The sequence below is a fragment of the Drosophila hydei genome, unplaced genomic scaffold (assembly GCF_003285905.1).
Source record: "Drosophila hydei strain 15085-1641.00,03,60 unplaced genomic scaffold, DhydRS2 tig00000001-arrow-pilon, whole genome shotgun sequence".
Taxonomy (NCBI): domain Eukaryota; kingdom Metazoa; phylum Arthropoda; class Insecta; order Diptera; family Drosophilidae; genus Drosophila; species Drosophila hydei.
In genome coordinates, this window is record NW_022045643.1 from 2,729,801 (window position 1) to 2,752,000 (window position 22,200).

Consider the following 22,200-nt stretch of genomic DNA (forward strand, 5'->3'; position numbering starts at 1 on the left):
TCCGTTTGAAGGACATAGCAAAAGGTACGCAGCGTGTGTCGATTAAGATGCTGAGCCATTGTTGCTGTTGCTGTTGTTGGGATTGCCTTTGGGTCGTGACAGACAGCGAGACGCCTGTGCCGGACCCGCACCCGTAGTTGGCGACCCAGTGAAGACCTAAAGCTTTATTGCGCTGGCTGTCAGCTTATCAATTTGTATGCCTGTAGATATTTATTTATGAATATCCTTTGGATGCGTACAGGGCAGTGCTCGCACCTTCATGCTCGCCACTCGCACGAAATGCCGCGTAATCCTGGCGCATACCTGAGGGTCTGTGCGTCCATTCAACCATATTCTGGGCCCCTTTCTCCTCATTCTTCATCTCCTCCATTCTCTTACGTTCGGCGTATTTATCTCTTTTGCTCGCTTCTTTGGCTATGTTTGAGCTTGTCTGCCATTTTGGCGATGCCTTTCTTAATTTTATTTTTATTGCAGATTGATTTTTTCAGATTAAGTTTATTCCGCTCACTGTTTGTGGCTGGCGATACTTTCCCCTCCCTCTGCCTTGGACAGCTTGTTAACAAAAAACTGTTGCCTACTTTTCAGGGCCAGGCCTAATGAAATATTAGTCCACTTGAGTTGAGCGTTGTTTTAAGCCAACTTCTGCTTCAATTAGCAATGCAAGCAGCTCCGGCAAAAACCATAACCGACATGCAAACAGAAAGCCAGCAGCTGCCCCGCCCACCAAATCTCCTCACGGCGAGCAAACCAAAAACTCAAAGTAAAAGTAAAACATTTTCATGCAAATGTTTTTGTTTAACCACGAAATATTTTTAGTATTCAACACACACACGCCTCCCGTTTGCTGCCTCTGTCTCGCTTGCTCTCTCTCTCTCTCTCTCTCTCTCTCTTCCTCTGTGCGACTGTGTTTCTCTTGTACACATACAGAGGTACGCGTGAGAGTCCTGTGGCAAAAGTTTTTACTACTCGCAGCTTAGAACAAACAAAATCAAACCGAGCGCAACAAAGTACACAAATATTTACCTATGTATGTATATATACGTGCAACTGTGTGTGCGTATGTGTGTATGTATTTGGTCAGCTTGAAAAGTCATAAAGGCAGCGAGTCATATCAGCGACACGTTCAAGTAGCCAGAAATGGTCACGCCTCAAAGTAGGCAACAATAAATTGAGCGTTTGCAATAGACCAGCGAAGAGTCAACTGCTGGCAATTGATTTGGATAAAAATATAGAGTTAAGTATACTCAATTCCAAATACAAATATATTATCTTAAATATATATATTTTATTTATTTAAGCTAATGGAGAATATGATTGCAATAAATCGTGATGTGTTGACAAATTGTGGTTCGCAATTTCGTATTGACTAAACTCCACAGGCGCTTATACATAATGGATGTCATAAATATCTGCTCAACTGCTTATTGACTTAGAGGAAAACTGAATGTGTGAGCTGCTCTCCCCATCTATGATAGGACAGTATTTATTTCAATTGCAGTTCATCCCTTTGCTAGTCTTCCCACTTTTTCTAGCTTCAACATGCCAGGCTCCAGCTGGAACGTTTATTTGCTCAGCAAATACTCATCTCTATATATTTTTTTCGCATTGAAATTGATCTAAATTTCGATTGCATTGGCATTCGGTATTGATTGCTAATTGCCTGTCATCAAATTGGATTAAAATTCTATTAAGCTGTCAGCCAAGGCAAATGCAATTGAAGCCGTTGTCGAGTGCCAGAGGTGGTTGCGTCTGAAGGCTTAAGCTGAGTTTGCAATTGCTATGACACTCAATTAATGCAGACCCAACCAAAAGAGCAGCGGCCCACGGGTTGCCCAATGCTTTCTAGCGTTTCCATGATAGCAGACCAACAATTACATTAAATATATGCCAAAAACAAAAACAGGGTAATGAAAGCGCTAGAAGCGTGCACTTAATTGAGTGCAAAGCAAAAGTAAAGCTTATACGACGAGGCGACACACTCTCCAACTGATGCAATGAGCCACTATTGTATATGGTGAGAATGATGAAGTAAGAAGTTTTCTGTAGTTAGTCAATGCTTTAGCAGATCAATAAATGCAGATAACACGAAATTGAAATACTCTTGATAAATGGAATAAATTTGTTAGAGCTTGATTCAGCTTGAGAAATTGCTAATTCAGCTAAATGCTAATTAAATCCTTTTGATACAAGTTCAAGTCAGAAATATGTTCAAGTGCTTTGTTAACTAAATGGCGTAATACCCACTCAAACTCAACTTCTCACGCGCTCGTCCTCTCTACCCAACCTGTTCGCCTAGGTGTTGCCTGTAATAGACAAAGCAACAACCAACGGCGCTTCATTACAATTTTAATTTGGCATTTTAGCTGCCGCCAAGCAGACAGAGCTTAATTAGTACAATTTGCGAGGCAGGACAAGTGTCCTCAGCCTAAGCCTTATTCCAAGACTGGCGACAACTCGAGTTGCTCGCAAATTTTCTTGATTGTGCAATACAAATAGTTTGGCAACGACTGGGCAGCAAACGCGTTCTGTTTGTGGCAGGTTTTTTTTTCTGCTTCTGTTTTTGTGTTTACAGCAAAGTTAATTGAATTTTCACGCCAAAAAGCGGCTGGGCTAAGCCTTTGGCTATTGAGCCAGAACGTGGTCGTGGATGCTCGTTCGATGTGGATTTGGGGGGAGCGGCGAACGGGCTTCTAATGCTTTATTTGACATCATAATTAAGTCGGAATAATTCGCATGGAAATTGCTGTCAAGCGGGTCATAATATTTTAGGCTTTGTGGCAGTTTGCATCTTTGTGGGCTGCCAAAAGTAAATTTAATTGTGAACAGAGGTGCTATGTGCCAAAGGATGTCATTTCATCGATTTGACGTACGCCGTTTCTTCAAACAGTTGCAAAAGTGGCAAATGCGCAAGGTGAAACCTTTAGCTATTTCTTTAATGGATGTACCTGATAAATCTGAGGGCGATAGGAAGCTCTATCGGGCCGTAAATCTATCGAATGGTGTGCGCGCCCTGCTCATATCGGATCCTGGTGGCAGCGATCCGACTGTCGCTTCCCAGTCATCTATAGTCCCATCGAAAGCATCCAGAAGTGGAAGCTCCGATTCATCGCTGGAGCACTATCAAGGCAAATTGGCGGCCTGTGCGGTGCTGATGAGCGCCGGCTCATTTTACGAACCCCGTCAGTATCAGGGATTGGCGCATTTCCTGGAGCACATGATATTCATGGGCTCGGAGAAGTATCCGATCGAAAATGCCTTTGATTCGTTTGTAACGAAAAGCGGAGGCTTCACCAATGCGCACACAGAGAATGAGGATACGTGTTTTTATTTTGAGGTTGAGGAGCAGCATCTAGACAAGACTCTGGATATGTTCATGCATTTGATGAAGGAGCCACTCATGTCCATCGATGCTATGGCACGCGAGCGTTCCGCGCTACAGTCGGAGTTTGAACAGACGCACATGATTGATGAGGTGCGTCGCGATCAGATTCTGGCTGCCATGGCCTCCGATGGCTATCCGCATGGCACTTTCAGCTGGGGCAATCTTAAGTCGCTGCAGGAGAATGTGGACGATGATCATTTGCACAAAACGCTTCATGCATTTCGTCGCAGTCACTATGGCGCCAATCGTATGACTGTGTGTCTGCAAGCGCAAATGCCACTGGACGACTTGCAATCGCTGCTCGTTCAACACTGTACTGGCATACCTCCCAGCGAGGAGCAGCCCTTGGATGTCTCCAAGCTCCATTATAGGAAGGCCTTTCGCGAAAAATTCTTTAATAATGTGCTGCTGGTGCAGCCTGTTGAGGATGTGTGTAAGGTGGAAATAACCTGGGTGATGCCCGCCATGCGACAGTTCTATAGATGCAAGCCGGACGCATTTATCTCCCAGCTACTGGGATACGAAGGTGTCGGTAGTCTATGTGCCTACCTGCGGCGCCGGCTATGGTGTATGAGTGTTATTGCCGGCGTCGGAGGTGGGAGCTTTGAGACGAATTCGATTTATTCGTTGTTCACGGTTGCCATCTATTTGACAGACGAAGGATTCGAACATCTCGATGAGGTGATGGCAGCCACCTTTGCTTGGATACGTCTGCTTCACGATTGCAACACTTTAGCTACCGCTTATTCGGAAATGAAGCAAATCGCGGACACAAATTTTCGTTTTCAAATCGAACTACCGTCAATGGACAACGTACAAAGTATAGTGGAGGCTCTGCGATTTCTTCCCTCCAAAGATGTACTCACAGGGACTCAGCTATACTTTGATTACGATGAGAAGGCAATAGGTGTGGTAAAGCAGCATCTGAATGAGTTTCGATTCAACATTATGATATCATCGCATATACCGTACGAGCATCTGGAGTATGATCAGACTGAGCCCTGGTTTGGCACACATTTCAGAGCCATCGAGATGCCCAGTAAATGGAAGGAAATGTGGATGAATCCAATCCCACATCAGGAACTGAAAATGCCCGGACAGAATCAGTTCATAACGACAGACTTTACAGTGCACTGGTTAGAGGCAGGCAAGCCACATGTGGGCCGAAGACCCAAAGCGCTGATCAAAGATGATTTGTGCGAGCTCTGGTTTCGGCAGGATGATACGTTTTTGCTTCCCGATGGCTTTATAAATCTGTACCTAATAACTCCGCTGATGCGCAGAAGCCCGCAAGATTACATGTCGGGCGTACTATACACCTACTTGGTGGAATTTTGTATCGCCGAGCAATTATATCCGGCATTGGTCGCGGGTCTAACCTACGGTCTTGATACGGCCGATAAGGGTCTGGTGCTGCGTGTCAGCGGCTATAACCAGAAGCTGCCGAAACTGCTGGAGATCATAATGAATGTAATGCAAAATATGACAATAGACCCAGCTCAAGTTGTGTCCTTCAAGGAGCTAAAGAAGCGACAGATTTTCAATTCGCTTATAACGGGCAGATCATTGAATTTAGATCTGCGTCTTACAGTCTTGGAGCACTTGCGCTTCAACCTGATGCAAAAGTACCACGCCTTGGAGTCCATCAACATAGAGAACGTAGAGAGCTTTAAAAATAACTTCTACAAGAAAATGTATGTGCAAGCCTTGATTCAGGGCAACTTCACCGAGCAACAGGCTCGTGACATCATGAAGATGGTGAATACCATCTTCCGCAGCGAAAAGGTGGAGAATCTTGGGGAGCAGCATAATCGGCTGATGCAGCTGCCGCTGGGCGAGCATTTCTTACGCGTGAAGACTCTAAATGAGGACGACCCCAATACAATTGTAAGCAATTACTATCAAATTGGACCGTGTAATCTGAGAATGGAATGCCTGATGGACCTGGTTGATTTGGTTGTCGAGGAGCCGTTCTTCAACCAATTGCGTACCAAGGAACAGCTCGGCTATAGTCTGGGCGTTTACCAGCGTATTGGCTATGGTATTCTGGCCTATATACTTAATATAAACACTCAAGAGAACAAACACAAAGCAGAACACGTGGAGGAGCGTCTGGAGGCATTCCGTTCAAGTATGCCTCGCCTGATAGAACAGCTGACAGATCAGGAATTCGATGAAGTACGCGAAACACTAATCAATGGCAAAAAGCTAGCAGATTATAGTTTGGACGATGAGGTCCTGCGCAACTGGAGCGAAATCGTCAGTATGGACTACTTTTTCAATCGCACCGACCTGCAAATACAAACATTAAATGGCCTAACCAAGCAGGATGTTCTCGAGTTTCTTGTAAACTATGACAAATACAATTTGCGTAAGCTCTCTGTTCAAGTGATTGGCGCGTCCTCAGTGTCCAGGGTCTCGACTACGCAGTCTATAGCTGATGCTGTTGCAGCCAGAGGCTCCACTGTGGGCCTGGGCAGAAGGCCCGGTTCCCTGGCCATGTTGCTCGATGAGGTACAGCGAAACATATCCGAGGAGCAGTTACTCTTTGAACAAATTGGTAATCGTATTCGCCTTGAGTTTATTGGCGACGGAAACAATCCTTCACACATAACAGATATATCTGCATTCAAAAAGGACCTGCACGTATATCCTTTTGTCACTAGCAACCCGAAGTATGACACCAAGGTGTAGTCGCAAATGAAATAAAAAATGTGTCGTCCCTATTTGAATCGTAGTCCATATAAATCAATCAAAGTACTGATTAGTGAATAAACCAAAAATATGAAAGAACTAAAAATTTTAAATGATATATAAAATGAATACTTTTTTAATTAATACTTTTTTTTAGTAGCAACTGACGTCTTTTTAATAACGCAAATTAAAGTCGGCTGTATAAATTTATTTGATCTTCCATCTTTGGCTGTGTGACAAATTGCTGTGGCAACTGTTGCTGGCACATATTGTGGCGGCTGTTGCTTCTGTTGTTAATAATTATAGGGCATGGCAATGCTTATGCTCGACAAAACAATGTTCTTTCGAAATAAAATAAAAAAAATGTGAAATGTGATAACTTTTGTGCGTTTTGGAACATTGATAGAATAAGAGAAAATCAGCAAATCATTTTTGTTAGACAAATTAAAATTTTCATACTTTCAGCTTGCCTTAAAGTTACCAACTAATTAGTTGGAGTTAAATTTCAAACACGGCTATAGAAATGTTCAGAGCTGAATTGCATGGGTTGATTGCCGTTGGCTTAAAAGGATTCGGTTCCTGCTGGCGTTGCTAAGCACTGAGGCTCATTATAAAAGCACATTGTGCTCTGGCACTCTCCGCACTCAAGTGTACAGTATATGTATATGTATATGTATTTATACATCTGTCTTGCTCTACATTGGCTTGGAGCTGCTTGGCAGCAGTCCAATTGTTCGACTTCGTTGTTCTGCTGCTGCAATTTTGCGGCATATTGTTAGCTTATTTCGGTTCAGATCCAAAAATAAACTAAACACACATCTGCGAATGCCAGTTAACCAGTTTGCCAGTTACGCCCACCCCAAAAAGAGCCGCCCACCAATCAGGCAATGCCCGGTCTGGTCTGGCCTGGCTAATGATAAGCCTTGTTTTGTAGCCATTATTATTATTGCTGCTGCTGATGCTGCTGTGTGGTTGTGGCTGGCTTTGCCATCAAGTCATTATGAGAGCGCATTATTCTGCCATTGATTCTGATTTTAATGTTGTATACGCACTGCTGACTTTAATTGCGCGCAACTTTGCAACTTAGTTCTGACTGCTGTTAACTTACTTGACTGTCTGACTGACTGACTGACAGCACCTGGAAGCTGGAAGGCATTGAGTTCACGAAATGCACTTTGGAAAAATGAATAAAGTTTTTATTTACGCAATAATTTCTTGCACAGTTATATGTATATATATATAAGTATATGTATATCACTTGTTATATTTAATAATATATATTTCTGTGTTCCTTTTTTGGCCGATGGAAAAAAACAGACACAGCTTTTATGAAGTCATAGAATTGATGCACTGCATTTTATTGATTTGTTTTTGTATTGTATTTAAATTAAATTTTAAACGCAACACATAAAATGTTTAAGCCAACATTAAAGTAGATTTATATATGTATATATATTTATATATTATGTAATTGAATTAAGCATTAAAAAAAACAATAAATTTAGTTATTGATAATAAAATTCTGTGCGCCTGTCAGGCACCTAACAATAAGTAAACTTTTAGCAAACTCTTTTTTTGTTAATTTTTTGTGGTTCTTTTTTTAAATTAATTTAATTAATGAATTGATAATAATGGAAACATTTTTTCAAGCTCATTGATGATAATGTGCTTTTATGTTAAGCATGAAATTGAATTAAATCAGTTGCAATTTCATCAATATCTAAGTGGATTATTGCAGATGTAAACAAGTGTTAATTGAATTGCTGATGTTGATTTTTATGGGCGCGTTTTCGCCTATCGCCGCTGGACTTAGGGCTATAATTAAATAAAGTATATCAAGTAATTTACTTATATAAAAATATATTTATATATATGTATATGTATATGCGTATATTTTAGGTTTAATATTTATTATTGTTTTTTTTTTGTTTTTGATATTCAATATTTTGCATTTTTAGTTTAGTTTTCTTTTTCAATTGTTGAAATATGTCAATTGCTCAGTTGCATTCAAATTTCGATTTGATTTTCGTTTTAATTTCTATGTGCGAGTGTGTAAAACACTATAAATATGTCCGAATGCTAAGCATGCTCTCAATTTTCACTTACACTTAACCGAACTGTATTTAACTAAAATTGCTTATTCATTAAATATTACAATTTACTTTCCATTTATTTAAGATTTCATTTAACAAGTTAGAATCTGGTTTAAAGTACGTGCCGCTTTAAAGAAATTTTTATTTTAAGTAACGGAATTTGCTCTTTCTTTTCTCTATTTGCCTCGAAAAATAATTTACTTTGCGTTTAAATAATTGGCATTAAATGAATTATTTTAATTGATTTAATTAAAGTTAGTTTCTTTTTTCGACTACTTTAAAGGCTTTTTCTTTCCTTGTAGGAAATACTTTTCAAATTGTTTACAATAATTTTAATTTGATGCATTTAAATTAGTTTCTATGAATTTTATTTTTTGTTTTTTTTTTAGTTAATTTCATTTTAAATAGAACTTAAAACAAAATTCTTGAATGTGTTTTAATTGTTTTTTTCGCAATGACAAAACATTTGTCGCATATGTTTTTTCCGTTTCTTTTGCTCAACTAAAGGAAGAGGCTCAATCAAAGTTCATTGCTGAGCAACAATATCAATCATCAATCATTATTATTATAATCATCCTTAAATCATCTCATTCATGCTCTCTTAACTCACTTCTCTCGCTCGCTCTCTCGTACTCTCTCTCTCTTTCTGATAGACTTTTAGTTAGATTTCACTCGCGATATTTTCAAATTGGAATGACCTTAATTAGAAACATGTACATTTTTTTTATCGAGCTTTACAACATTTTTTCTTGTGTTTTATTTTATGTGTATAAATATTTTTTGTTTGTTTCATGTATTTTCATTCATTTCAAACATTTTGGCTGCTTTTTTACATATTTTGTATATTTTTTTGTTTTGTTGCTGCTGCTTATAGGAAAGGGTTCAGAAATATAGTGGAGTGTTTTTTGGACTAACTCTCCCGGCAATTTTGGCTTTAGTTGTGTATGTGTTTTTTTCATTTTCATTTTCATTTTGATTTTCTTTTATATATTGGAAATAGTAAAGTTTTGAAATTTCAACTATATCGTTCAAATGTTTTAAATGCATTTAGAAAATAAATAGGATTTCTTTTTAGTTGTTTTTCACTTTTTGTATTTCTCGAAACGAATTTTCAGGAATATTTTTGAGAACAGTGAGCCACACGATAGCGTGTATTGCATAAGGATCGTTTGAATGGGCAAAGCAACCGGTTTGACCAAATTATTGGCCCATTTTAATGTTTATTGTGTGTGTATTTTTGTGTATGGATGTGCTGCCTTTTATTATACGGTAAAGTCACCTGCCGCCCAGCTCATCTTGTAGTCATCAATGTTGAACAAGTCGAAAATGTCACTGGTGGCATTGAATGCATCCACAGCACCGCCGCCGTTGTCCATGGCGTTGCCCATGCCATTGGCCATGCCCGTCGTTGCCGCAGCATAGTCAACGTGTCCAGCTGCCTGGGGTTGTGTTACTGCCTGCATTATAGAGTTCAATGTGTTCTCGAAGTCGTCGCACACGTCCATCGGGGTGCTATTGTAGTGACCATTTGTCGGGCCACACTCCACGGCAGCCGAAGTGTTGCTGTTGTTGTTGGTGTTGCTGCCGGCACTGGCAGTAACATGCTGACTGAGCTGTGCCACAAAACTGTCGGCATCGAAGTCCACATCGCCGCCGTGATTGTTATTCAAGAGCACGCTATCCGGACTGCTGGCGTCGAGCAGCTCGTTGATGCTGGGCTGCAGGCTGGGATTGAGATCGCGTCGCATATTGTTGCTGCCGTTCTTGGCACAATAGTTTTTTGAGTCGTCACCAATGTCCATTTCCAGTTGCTGCGACATCAGCTCCAGCAGCTCATACTCATCAAAATGATTGAGCTTAGCGTCCGGGCTATTGGGCTTCTCGCTGGCGCAGCCACTTCCGCTATTGCTGTTGCATTTGGGTGGCGTACTGGGCGGTGGTGTGGCATGATGCTGTTCCAGGAATATGTCCAGAGTCTTGGCTACGCTCTCTGCATCGATGACAGAGGCATCTGGCTGCAACGGTGAGGCCATATCAATATTCTCAATGTAACCATGAGCGCTGGCCTGGGGATTGCTGGACGCATAGCTGATGTGGTTGTCGTTGGTGTCCATGGCCATGTCCAGGTTTGGCAGCGACTGTGGCGTGAGTGGCGCTTCCAACTTGGGCACGAGCGGCACAATGCTGGCGCCGCCAGCTGCAGTCCTTGGCGCCACTCCATTGAACATGGCCAGTTCGGGCAACGGTGTCAGCGGCGTTATAGGGTCCAGCGCGGCGCTCTCTGGCAGCTCACCTTGCTTGATTAGTATGTCTAGCACATCGCTGACCTGCTCTGATTTGATGCCCGTTGGCTTGCGCTGCATCTGGCATTTGCCGATTGCCGGTGCTGTTGCTCCTGCTGCAGCTGCTGCTGTTGGAGGCGCAGGTGATGCAGCTGGCTCCTCTTTAATCTTCATCAGCGGCATGTTGTTGCCCATGGCGGCGGCTGCTTTGCTGGCCGCCAGTTGCTTTGTGGCCTCCTCGTACTGTGGCGGCGGCGCGGTTGTGGGCTTTATGTCTAGCTGTATAAGCTGCTGTTGACCAGGCTGGAAGTGTTGCTGTTGTTGCTGTTGCTGTTGCAGTTGTAGTTGTTGCAGCTGCTGTGGCGAAATGATTTGCTTCGCATCAATGGGAAACACAATGCTGGGCAACGAATTTGTGCGCTGGTGGCCATTGAGCAACTTCTTTGTGGCAGATGATGCTACTGTTGCTGCTGGCTGTTGCTGCGGTGCAGCTGTTGTTGTTGTTGTCGCTGTGAGGCTTATATTGCCCAACGTGTGCGCCGTCATCTGCTGATCGTTGAGGCCCAGCAGGAATATGGTCTGATTGCCTTCGTTCCAGACGAGACCCACGTTGTTGGGGTGCGTTGCGGCTGCTGTTGCTGTCGTAACTGGCTTGGCAAGCATTATTGTTGATGTGTTGGCTGCTGCAGACGCAGCAGTAACAGCGCTCGACTGTTTGGTGGGCGTGGCTGGCAGCTTGGATGCGCTATTTGCGTTGTTATTGTTGTTGGATGGAATGAGTACAGTTTGTGTCTTTTGCGTAAGCAAACGCATCTGTTGCTGCTGCTGTTGCTGTTGCTGCTGCTGTTGCTGCTGCAATGCTGCTGCAGCAGCAGCCGCCTTTTGCTTTTGTATCTTCGCCTCCAGCTGCTGCTTGACCACCATTTTCTGATTGATTGGTGCCGGCGGCTGCTGCTGCTGCTGCCCATTGTTGTTGGCTTGAATGCCGCTGATGTTGGCGGGTTTCTTGGCTTGACTGCTGCTGTTGGCATTGTGCACACCGTTTAGCTTGCCAGCTGGCGTGGCTGTTGCCGCCGGCTTCACGGTCACCTTGGCGGGTATAGTCTTCTCCAGCTGCGGCAACACCGTCAGCGTTTGTTGCGGCCCATTCCCCGTGGTGGCTATCAGCGTAATCTGCTGCGACGGCAACGCGTTTACAACCTGCGCCGTAACCGTTTGATGCTGGTGCATTCGTCGTATTTGCTGCAGCTCCTGTTGGGAGCGTTGCAGCTGCCGCTGCAACTCATCTATTTTGCGCTGCTGTCGACGTAGCAGCTCGTCGTTCTGAATGATGGTTGCCGTTTGGGGCTGTGGGGGCAGAATCGTTTGCAGCGTCATCGCATGATTGCTGTCTAGCTGCTGCACAACATCCATATGCTCGTGCTCCAAGGCGCTGGCAGGCGACTCGGCCACCAACATGGCCACCGGCGGCGGCGGCACATCTGTAACGCCACAATTGCTGGTGTCCATAGCATCGCTAATGGTGATAACCTCTGTAGCAGCAGCTGGCGCGCTGGCTGGCGTGCAGCACTCGATGGGCTCCAGGGGCAGATAAGGCTTTAAGCGCTCAATCAACTGCGGCTTGGGCCCAGAGACAGGCAAATTGCGTCGCTTGAGATGCTGCTTCAGGTCGGATACCTTCATTTTCTCCAGACGTGTCAGATCTGTTATGGAGCTGGTGGACTCCGCATAGCTATTGGCCGGACTGGGCGGTATAGAGGAGCTCACGGATAGCGCTGGAGAGGGCAACGGCGGTGGATGTTGCTGCTGCATCGTGGCCGGGGCAACGACTGCTGCCGCTGTTGGCTGTTGTGCGGCTATCAGCGAGAGGGTTGGCGGTGCGGGAGTGGGCGCAGCTGAAGGCGTTGCTGTCAAAAATGTGGCATCCCCGAATTTCAGCGGTGCATTGCCCGTGGTGCTGGTTATGGAAATGGTGTTGGGCAACGTGAGAGGCGCCGGTGTTGCAGCTGTTGTGATAGATGTGGCCAGCGCCGGCACTGTCTTGGTGGTCACTGTGATGCTGTTGGCTGTGGTGCTAATAGAGTTGTTGGCGGTGGCTGTGGCGGCACTGGCAGCGGGCAGTATGGATTGGTTCTTGTTGAGACTCTCCAGAAACTTGAGCAAATAGTTCTGCTGCTCAAGGAGCAGCTGGTAGGAGGTCGTTTGATCCGACTGCGCTTGATCCTGTGCTTGGCCCGCGGCGCTGGGTGGTCCTTTATACTCGTGGAATTTTATGGTTCGCGCCTTGGACACCGGCTTCGACTTGGACTTTTTGCGATTCTTGTCCTTGCCGGGCGCATCCGATTTCATGGACACCGGCTGCAGGTGCAATCGCGTCGGCGGCGGCGGCGGTGATGCAATGGAAGACAGCGGACTCAACGTCGATGTGCTGGAGCCTAGGGAGCAGGGTGAAGCGAGCATAGGCAGCATATGACTGCTGGCTGGACTGGCTACTGGCCCGACCACGCTCTGGCACAGCTCCTCAAACAGATTGGCCGTCTCTTGCTTCACCTTGATGGCACCGCCAACGGGCATAGGCGGTGGTGGTGGTGGCGGTGCACTCACGATATGGGTGCCACCCATGTGACAATCTGTCGTATTGAGCAGCTGTATGGAGGGCATTACGCTGAGCACCAACTGGCCGCAGTTGCTGGGCGTTGATGTTGGCGTGGTCAGCGCCACAGTGACAATGCCCGCTGAGGCAGCCGCTGCCTGTAGCATATCCTTGGGCGCCGATGTGAGCGGCTCGGCGGGCGCCACTGCACCGCTGCTAGCCGCTGTTGCCGCAGGCATAAGCTCATCGAGGCGCGGAGGCGTCTGCCGCGTGTCGCTCTCCGAGCTCTGCGAGTCCTCTTCGAAGGTGACATAGCTGTGCGGATGCTGTGGCCGCGTTAACAGACCCTCACTGGTTGCCTTGAATGGCACCAAGCCCTCCTTGACAATCTTCTCGATGGGCTTCTCCGTGTGCAGTATGTTCTTCTTGATGAGCTCCAATGGTCCCGGCCTATGCTGTATCTGTGAGTTAAGCTGATCCGCCAAGCGCGCCTTCTTCAGCATGCGCTGCTTCTCCGCCAGACTCGGATCGATGTGGCACTCATCCTCCTCCAGTATGTGCAGTCGCTCGAGATCTTCGCGATTCGGCCGCTGTTGAATTTTGGCCTTCAGCAAATCGCTGGTCTTGGCGCGCTCCAGTTGCTTGCATTGTTCGTGGATGGCGGGCGAGGTTTTGAGCGCTGCGAAAGTAAAAGGGAAGATTGGGATATAGCTTAAATGGGTTTGAAGACACTTTAAAACTAATTAATCAAATCTTTGCTCTATTTTTGGTAAAACTTTCCGACATCTTAAAGAATAAATTGAAATTGTTTATTTAAGTGACGCCTGGGAGGCAGCTTAAAATTATTATTATTTCATTTATTTTTCTTTTATTTTACTTATTTACTTTTTTGGCTATGTCGAAAATTTGTCATTTAAATTCAAATTCAAATTCACTTTCGGCTACGCTGCGCTCCGCGCATTGAATTGGTTTGTAAATTCGCGTATTTTGTTGATTCTTTTCGACTTTCTTCCGTTTGCGTTCAACTTTCTGTGGCGTCGCGCATAAATTTGATAAGGAGCCCATTGAATATGCGCACATATTTGCATATCCTTTCGCTGGACTTTTAGATTTGGCAGGCTTCGCTGCTGAAGCACATAAGTGGCTCTAATGTGTACTTTCTGTGGCGACGCTTCAATACTATTTATCGATTTGACTAGGCCAAAGCCAGCCAATATTGCGTGTAGCAAGTATACGCAGCGTGTGCTTCACTTACATGGTATAATGCCCTGTTCGACAAGTTGCGAGTGCGGCCGTCGCACCATCAGCTTCACTTTGAGCGCTGCAATGAGAGATAAATAAATACAATCATTATACATTAGCATAGTAAAAGAAATGACAGTTCAACAAGTTGTGGCTACAAATCAAATTCCACAAAATTTCAACGCCCATAAATTATAGAGTTTGGCTAGTCCAAGGAGGGACCTCGCTCACACAGATCAAAACAAAAACATAGCCCATAAAAAATGCTCTAAACAGCTGGCCAAACTGCGAACGCCAAAGTTTTCAGCGGGTTTTCGTATTTCTTGACAACCCAAAGCAATAAATGTCGAGCCCAGCACACGGAAAACGCAAAGAGAAAAAAGCAGCTGCAAATGGAAAACAACAAGGCAACAAAACGCACAAAAATATTACTGCAAAGCTAACAAAGAAAAAACACCAGAAAAAAAGAAGGAAAAGTTTTAATATCTTTATGTGCGGTCTGCCTTTGTTGTTGCTCTCATTGCTGTCGTTGCCGTTGTTGTTGTGTAAACTTTTCCTTATTCATTTTTTCTGCTTAACACCAACGAGAGTGTAAAGTTGGCGCCCTCAAAAATTAAATATTTAAGCCGGGCGTCGAGAGCGCTGCCAGCCCACATGCTTTGCCGGGCGCCATGGGGCGTATGCGTAATAATATGATTATGTGGCAACTGCTACTAAATGACAGATTGATGTCAATTAAGTTGACACAAAGTCAGTCGCCAAAATCTGTGCTGCGATAACAGCGCCACACAATGGCCACACACAGCTGGGGCAGCCACAAGGCCAAATCCATTTAAATTGCTTTCATTGAATTCATGCTAAACGGCAGATACCCTAGCTTACAGACAAAGCGAAAACTAAATTGAAAATGATTTTCAAATACATGCCGAATACACATTAAGCATACGACTTGCTGGTATTAATTGCGCTGTTGACATTAGCGAGAAAAATGCACAGAAGTCTTGTAATTAAACGAAATCATTCGCATTAAGTCAGTGGACTGGAGCTAAATAAAGCCAAAAACCACAAATGAAATGAAAACACAAATCTTATGGCTACAGCAGGACACTGGACTGTGGCTTGCTGGATGGTGGTTGCTGCCGCTGCTACTGTGGTTACAGCTTTGCTGTCAAGGCCAACCGCATGAAATGCCAAATGCATTGCAGACTTTATTTCATTTACATTTTTTTGCGTTATTTTTGGGCATTGGGTTAACGCGGTTAGACATATGCACGTATTTATTTGCAAGCATGAAGACAAGTCAACAGACGACAGACGGCAGACAGCAGCCAGCCAGCCAGCCAGGGCAACACTTGACGCCACAACAAAGTCGCAAAAGTGACGACGAAAACGACATCAAAGCGAGCTGCTGACGATGACGTTATTATAGTAATTTAGGCTCTTGGAAAATCATCATAAAAATTAAAAGAAGAAAAAGAGAAGAACAAACATATAATCGCGAGCTGCGGAGCTGCCAAGGCGCGTAATTGTCTCGCGGGTAGGCGCTGGCAGCTGTTGGCCAAACGGTCGACCATTTTTATGATTGAAGTGTGCACAGTGCGCAAAAATGTATAAAAAAAGAAAAGAAAAAAAAGAGGATATCACTTGCAATCTCGCTCGCTGTTCATTACGGCAAATATTTGGGCAAGTAACACGGCTAAATTCAATCCTGGTGACGAAGCCAACGATTGCGCCGTCTGCCAAATTAATTACGCTAGCAATTTATTCTTGGGGTTTTCATCTGCCTCTTGTTATCGCTGTTTCGTCGTCTTATTCTTCTCAATTTCTAAATGGGCGCTGCGCTGCTCGGCTCTGTTTACGTGTCGATTTTACACCTACACACGCGATTGATAAAAACAATAACAAAATTCCAAATTAAACACATAAAAGTTTTTATGCGATAGCAATAAAAGTGTAGACGTAGCCAAATCGTTCTTAATATTGTTGTTGCTGCTTTGCTTCTTCTTCTCGTTGATGCTGTTTTTGTTGTTTTGGATTCGGCTTGCCCTTCTGCATGGAGGCCCAGTTCCACGGGCGAAGGTCAGGTAAACAAAGCGAAAAAAACCCCGAGAGCGAGATGAGTGCGGCAACAGCTGGCTGACCGCACATACATAGGAATATATATTTATATATATATATACGATAAATACATGTATATAGTATTATAAAATCGATTACGTGATCAGCGGCAGCGCCTTAGCCAAGACGCCATCAGCGTGGGCCAAATCAATGAGCAGGCGGCCAAGTAAACCAAAACATTAACAGCAGGCAGCACAGTGGGCCGACTATACGAAACACGAAGTCTAAAATAAACTAATGCATATTATTTAATAGCTATTAAGCTTGACAGAGCTACCTTATCATAACTACAGTCAGAGTAAAGATTTGCAGATATTTCATTTTAGATACGGAAATCATGTTTCGCTTGCCAACTTTCATAAACAGCTCATATGCGCAAATATTTGTTACGGCACCTTGAACCACTGTGCTATGGCATTTCACATGCCTGCCGACTGCCGTTGCGGCGACTGTTATTTCCGCCTTGGCGTTTGCCTGCAGCATTTACAGAATTTACAGCCACAACCACTCGCTTAACATAGCTGCCCCGCATCCTCAGCCGCACAGCGTCACTGCCCTTCCCGCAGCCCGCTAGGCCAAGCGTTTTAAAGTCGCGTGCAGCGTGTTTATTTGTCAAAACATTTTTGCAGCGCCTTCACCGCCTGCGCCTGGCCGCCATCTGTTTATAATAAATTTTAGTTGCAAATTGCAAAATGTTTACAGTGGGGCAGCAGCAGCAGCAGAAGCAGAAGCAGCAGCCATTGCTGTTTGGCCTTTTTTTCTTCAACGCTAATATGCAGTTGATGTTTATTTGTTAGATAACGGTTTTTGGCTATGTGTGCGGGTGCTGATGTCTGTGTGTGTGTTTGGCTGCCGGAAATTTGGGCTGCCCATTGGTTTTGGCAGTTTATATGAATTATAATATTGCCAAAATGAAAAAAAGCAAACAGAGGTGAAGAGAGAGAGAGAGAGAGGGAGAGGCGAGGAAAGCTCAACGAGCTGTAGAAAAAAAAACACATTGCATTGCGAAATGCATGCAAATAATTGGCGCCTTTTGTCAGGGTCAGGGTGTTGTGAACTTTTCGCTAGGGGTTGGGGCTGCCGTTTTGGCAGCCACTAAACACCGACAAAAATGTCAAAATGCCAGCCAAGCGCAGGCGACAAGAGCTGTCAAAACTATTAGCGGCTATGCGCGACTATTACACACACAGAGAGATACACACTCAAATATAGATTTACACATACATATACACATATTCAGGCCATTCAAAATGAATAAGATTATTTCTCTTCACTCAAAATGCCAAGCAAATATGTAGGCCAAGCAGTAGGAAAGAAGCTAAAACGAAAAACTGTTGACAATTTCTGTATGCCTGTTCGGGCCATGAATGAGTTTGGCTGCTGCTGTTGCAGTGGGCGTATTGGATGCTGGGCGTGGCAAAACATGTGCACGCCTTAAGTGCCTGTGGCGCAGTGACAGCTTCATTAAGACTTTTGCGCGCTTTGCAATCTGCCTCCAAGTCGATAATAAGCAAAATATTGCGATGATGCTGTTAGTGATGAGGCAGCTTCTGTTGGTCAGCGTCAACTGTCGCCAATGTATGACTAAACAAAGCTATGAAAAGGCAAAGCGAAAATAAAATAATAAAACACAACAAGCTGACAAATGTCAAACAGCCGCGAGTTGGCCAAAAAGGTGGGCGTTTGCACCAAATATGTAAGCATGAGACAACAACAAAGCGCAAACAAGCAAAACCAAGGGCCAAAACTGAACTGAAGAGCAACAAAGCTGAATCTTGAAAGTTTTGAGATGAGAATAGGGCTATGGGCTGTAGGGCAGTAACAGCTGCTAGAGACTAGTTCTAGTCGACCTAAATACTTTACTCACATTCTTTATTCTTATCCATGGCCGGCTGTAACGGACTAGAGTCGACAATGGCCTTTGGCGGTGATTGTCGTGCATCGTAGCAATCGGAATTGTTGCCATCGTCGCTGCTGCCCAGAAACGTCGCGTCCAGACGCTGTTCACCTGTTGAGATAACAAATTGTTAGCCATAAATTAATATGATTCAATATCTAGCTACTTGTACCTTCCGACATATCGTCGTAGGCGTCGTGCAGGAATATTATATCCTGAAAAGTATGCTCCAAGGCCTTGCCGCTGAGCCGTGTGGCCAGCAGGCCGTTGCAGGTGGCGCTCGAGATGAGCTCAACGGTGGCCAGCGGTGATGTGGAGATGGTGGCCAGCAGCGATGAGCCGCCGCTGCCACTGCCACTCGCGCTGCTGCCGCTGCCGCTGCTCAGACTATGCAGCGAGGCGGACTTGACCAGTTGGCCAACCTTTGGGCTACTATTGTGCGTCTTTTGTGTGGCCTTGAGTGTGCGTGCCAGGCTCTTGTTGGGCGACGTGGATGTGGACTTGTTGAGCAAACGTTGAGCCGTTGCTGCGCTAACCGATTTAGAGCTAGAGTTGGAACTGTTGCTGCTGCAGCTGCTAACGCTGCTAATGCTGCTGCTGCTGCAGCTGCTGTTTGATTTCTTGGAACAGTTTGAGCTTATGGATGAGGCGGGCGATGCTGATGAGGAACAGCTGCTTAGTATGGTCGATTGCTGCTGCTGTTGTTGTTGCTGCTGCTGCTGCTGCTGCTGTTGTTGTTGTTGGAGTGTATTGTTGCTGCTGTTGGCTGTTTTGGTGTCGATGCTTATGGGTATGATGCTGGTGGCCACCAGCTTCTGCTGCCGTTGTTGTTGCTGCTGCTGCTGTTGCTGTGGTATTTGTGGCTTGTTTATTGTACCGGCTGCTGCTGCGATTGCCGTGGCGCCTGACGTGCTTTGAAACCAACTGGGAAAGTTGCCTTTGAGCGTATCAATGAGATCCTGATCGAGCGTTAAACGCCACGATGCAGGGCCGCCGTCCACGCTGTGCGTAGACTCTGGAAAACAACAAAGCAAATATATATTAATTTATATGCATACACCAAACGCTGCGTATACTTAATTTTAAATTTAAAGCTTGGCTTGAGGCCAGAAAATTGACAAATATTGTTAAATTTATGTCTTAATTGTTTAAGTTTCCTGCAGCCTTGACTCTTAAATGACAGCTTAACTTGCAGCAAGCAACAAGTGCCGCAGTTTCATTAAGAAAATTCAATTGAACGCGCTGTCGCCTGACCACGCAACTATCAAGCAAGTCAACTCATTTGGCTGACATACAAACAGATATATCTATATATATATAATTTATTTATTTATTTATTTATTTAGTCGAGCTGTTGCGCACTTATTTATTTTAATGTTCACCCTTTGGCGGCAAAGCCAATGACGCAGCTGCCCGTGTGCTAGTTATTTGTGCTAAGCACTGCCAAGTAACCTACTTAGTGCTCAATACGCCCAGCCACCGGCCACCGGCCACCCGCCAACCACCCCCTCGCAGTGAAAACTTAGCAACGCGCGTACTTGGTTTTTTTTTTCAATTTTCATTTTTCTTCTGCTTTTCCTTGCAATTTCTTTTCTCGCTTATTTGCCGTTAGCGCTTTCTTTGGCATTTGTCGCCTTGTGTTTATTTACGCACTTGTCGATACTTTTTCTTGAGTGTGGCATATTTAATAAGCTGACTAGGTGTCTGTGTGGCAAGTAATTGTAATAGCTGTAAGTGCGCTGAAATTTTTGGCACTGACCGTTATTGCATCAGGCGAGCGCGACATTCCCAGACGCGCCTCAAGTTATGCAACAGTTTGTCAACATTTTTAGCTCTGTCCGCAAATAGAAACGTTGAAAACAGAAACAGATGAAAAAATACCTTTTTATACCCTTTGCCAACGAGCTGTGCATTAGACTGACATGCACTTGTCAAATGTACCGTTTTGGCTGAGCTCTGCTTCTTTGCTGTTGTTATTTTTGGCAATTCTTTTATTTAAATTGTTCGTTTTAGTTGTTTCTATTTATAGTTAAAGGTTCTATTTACTTTGCTATTGAATGAAGCTATATTTAGACAGCTAGCAGCTGCTCGCGTTTGTGTCGCAGTTAATTCCAAATTTCTTTATAATTTTCTTGCCACATTTATTGTTAATTAATGTGGGGCGCCACGGCAAGCAACTGCAACAGAGCAAAACAAAGACAGCCCAACATACAACACGAACAGCAATAGAACAATATAACAATACGATAGACACTTGCCGCAAGCGCTGCACCACGCGACGCCTGTTTCCGCTTGGCAGGCATCAACGTCGCCATCAGCTGCCGCTGCCCCTCTGCGTGGTCCTGCCTTAGCCCAGATGTGTGTGTGTGTGTGTGTGTGTGTGTGTGTGTATGTGTGTGTGATGCTGCTGCAACATAGCTTTGATGCTCGCTCGCTCATTGGCGCGACATGTTGTCCACACGCAGCCAACACAAAGCCATTGCCAATTCTATTTTTGAGCAGCCAGCCAGACACTAGCCAAAATGCAAGTGGTTTGTTTTGGTCTAAAATCGCTCCAAGTCGCATTCAACAGATGCGAACGAGACACGGATGCAACTGACAACACCTTGTCCACTATTATGGTTTGCCAATGCGGCGTATGCGCAACATATATGTCAATACACTTCAATTTCACTTGTCAGATATGCAAATAGTATTCTCATTTATATAATTGTCAATTTGAAGCTTTTTAGCTAGTTTTTAAACAGCTCAAGCAATTCAAATCTGTATCGAAATGCAAAGGAAGTCAGTTCGTACGCTGTTAACTGTCACGTCAATCAATTCCTTGTTAAATTATTGAAATAAATCTGGAGACCTATACATAGGTTTCTAACGTATTGAAAATCTAAGACAAAATCACATCAAAAACAAATCGTTAAGGATCATCCAGTTGATGTTCGAACATGGGCGACTCACCAGAACGCGGCAGCAAGGAAAATACAGCTGAAGTAGCCAGCAAGGAAGTCGCTCCCGATCTAGCAGTTAAGGAGAAACCAAAGGGCAAAGAGAAAAAAGCACAAAAAGAAGACGAAAAAGGTCGCGGATCGCTTGGGGCAGTGGCAGCGCAGGCCCCGAAGCCAACGACACGATATGCACCGACCTACCGCCTGGACCCAAAGAATCCGATGAAGCACGAGCGCATAGAGATAGTCGTCAAGTCCGAAATGAATAAGAACTATGATGCGGATTACGCGTTCCATCCGAAATACTCCCTACACATGGCTGCTCAGGTCGCTGAAGACATTAAAGCGCGTATCAAATTATTAAATTTCGATCGATATCGTTTCATAGTGCTGATCACTGTCGGCGAATATCTAATGCAGGGCCTCTACTCGATGGCAAATTTTCTGTGGGATGCCGAAAAGGATGGCTACGTCAACTATACCGTTGAAACACCCAAATATTTTGCTGTCTGCACAGTATTTTATATATACTTTGATTAGGACACCTAGGGAGGATTGATTCTGAGTGAACTTGACTGGACTGCAATTGGAGTAGCAGGAAAACGAGTTGGTTTTATAATTTAAAGAGCATATATTTTTGTAAGCTACCATATATTCAATTATATATTAGGGCGTGTAGGCCCCCAGCCAGCATAACTTGTCTATTAGTGCTGATTTAAGGCAGGCTAAACTATGTTTCGCATGCCTCATAAATTGCGTACCGTCACTTCCATCTGATATAGCTAACATAACCGTACAATATTATCGCACATAAGCCAAGCCAAAGTGCTCGCCCATTGGCAGCTTAGTCGTAAATTTTATGGCCAAAAGCAACAGTCGTTTTAGCCAACATCTTTCGACTGTCCATGCACAAAACTAATCATTCAAAACGCAACGGAAGTTGCGGCGGAAATTGTG

At 44.4% G+C, this 22,200-nt stretch overlaps 3 protein-coding genes across 3 annotated transcripts in view; 2 read left to right on the plus strand and 1 right to left on the minus strand.

Annotated features, from left to right (window-relative positions):
* The first annotated feature begins 2,759 nt into the window (after positions 1-2,759).
* LOC111604780 (nardilysin) lies at positions 2,760-6,171 on the plus strand. The gene has a single exon (XM_023322991.2). It carries the CDS (start codon positions 2,834-2,836, stop codon positions 6,074-6,076), a length of 3,243 nt encoding a protein of 1,080 aa, XP_023178759.2. The 5' UTR covers positions 2,760-2,833; the 3' UTR covers positions 6,077-6,171.
* A 3,055-nt stretch (positions 6,172-9,226) lies between these two features.
* LOC111604782 (proline-rich protein 36) overlaps positions 9,227-22,200 on the minus strand; it is a 39,096-nt gene continuing 26,122 nt past the window's right edge. The window contains exons 2-5 of the mRNA XM_023322993.2: positions 18,474-19,316; positions 18,272-18,412; positions 14,300-14,365; positions 9,227-13,723 (exon numbers count right to left, since the gene is read on the minus strand). Coding sequence (XP_023178761.2) covers positions 9,432-13,723; positions 14,300-14,365; positions 18,272-18,412; positions 18,474-19,316 — 5,342 coding nt within the window. The 3' untranslated portion in view covers positions 9,227-9,431. The remainder of the gene's footprint in view (positions 13,724-14,299; positions 14,366-18,271; positions 18,413-18,473; positions 19,317-22,200) is intronic.
* On the plus strand, positions 21,063-21,930 carry LOC111604784 (tctex1 domain-containing protein 1-like). The gene has a single exon (XM_023322996.1). It carries the CDS (start codon positions 21,244-21,246, stop codon positions 21,781-21,783), a length of 540 nt encoding a protein of 179 aa, XP_023178764.1. The 5' UTR covers positions 21,063-21,243; the 3' UTR covers positions 21,784-21,930.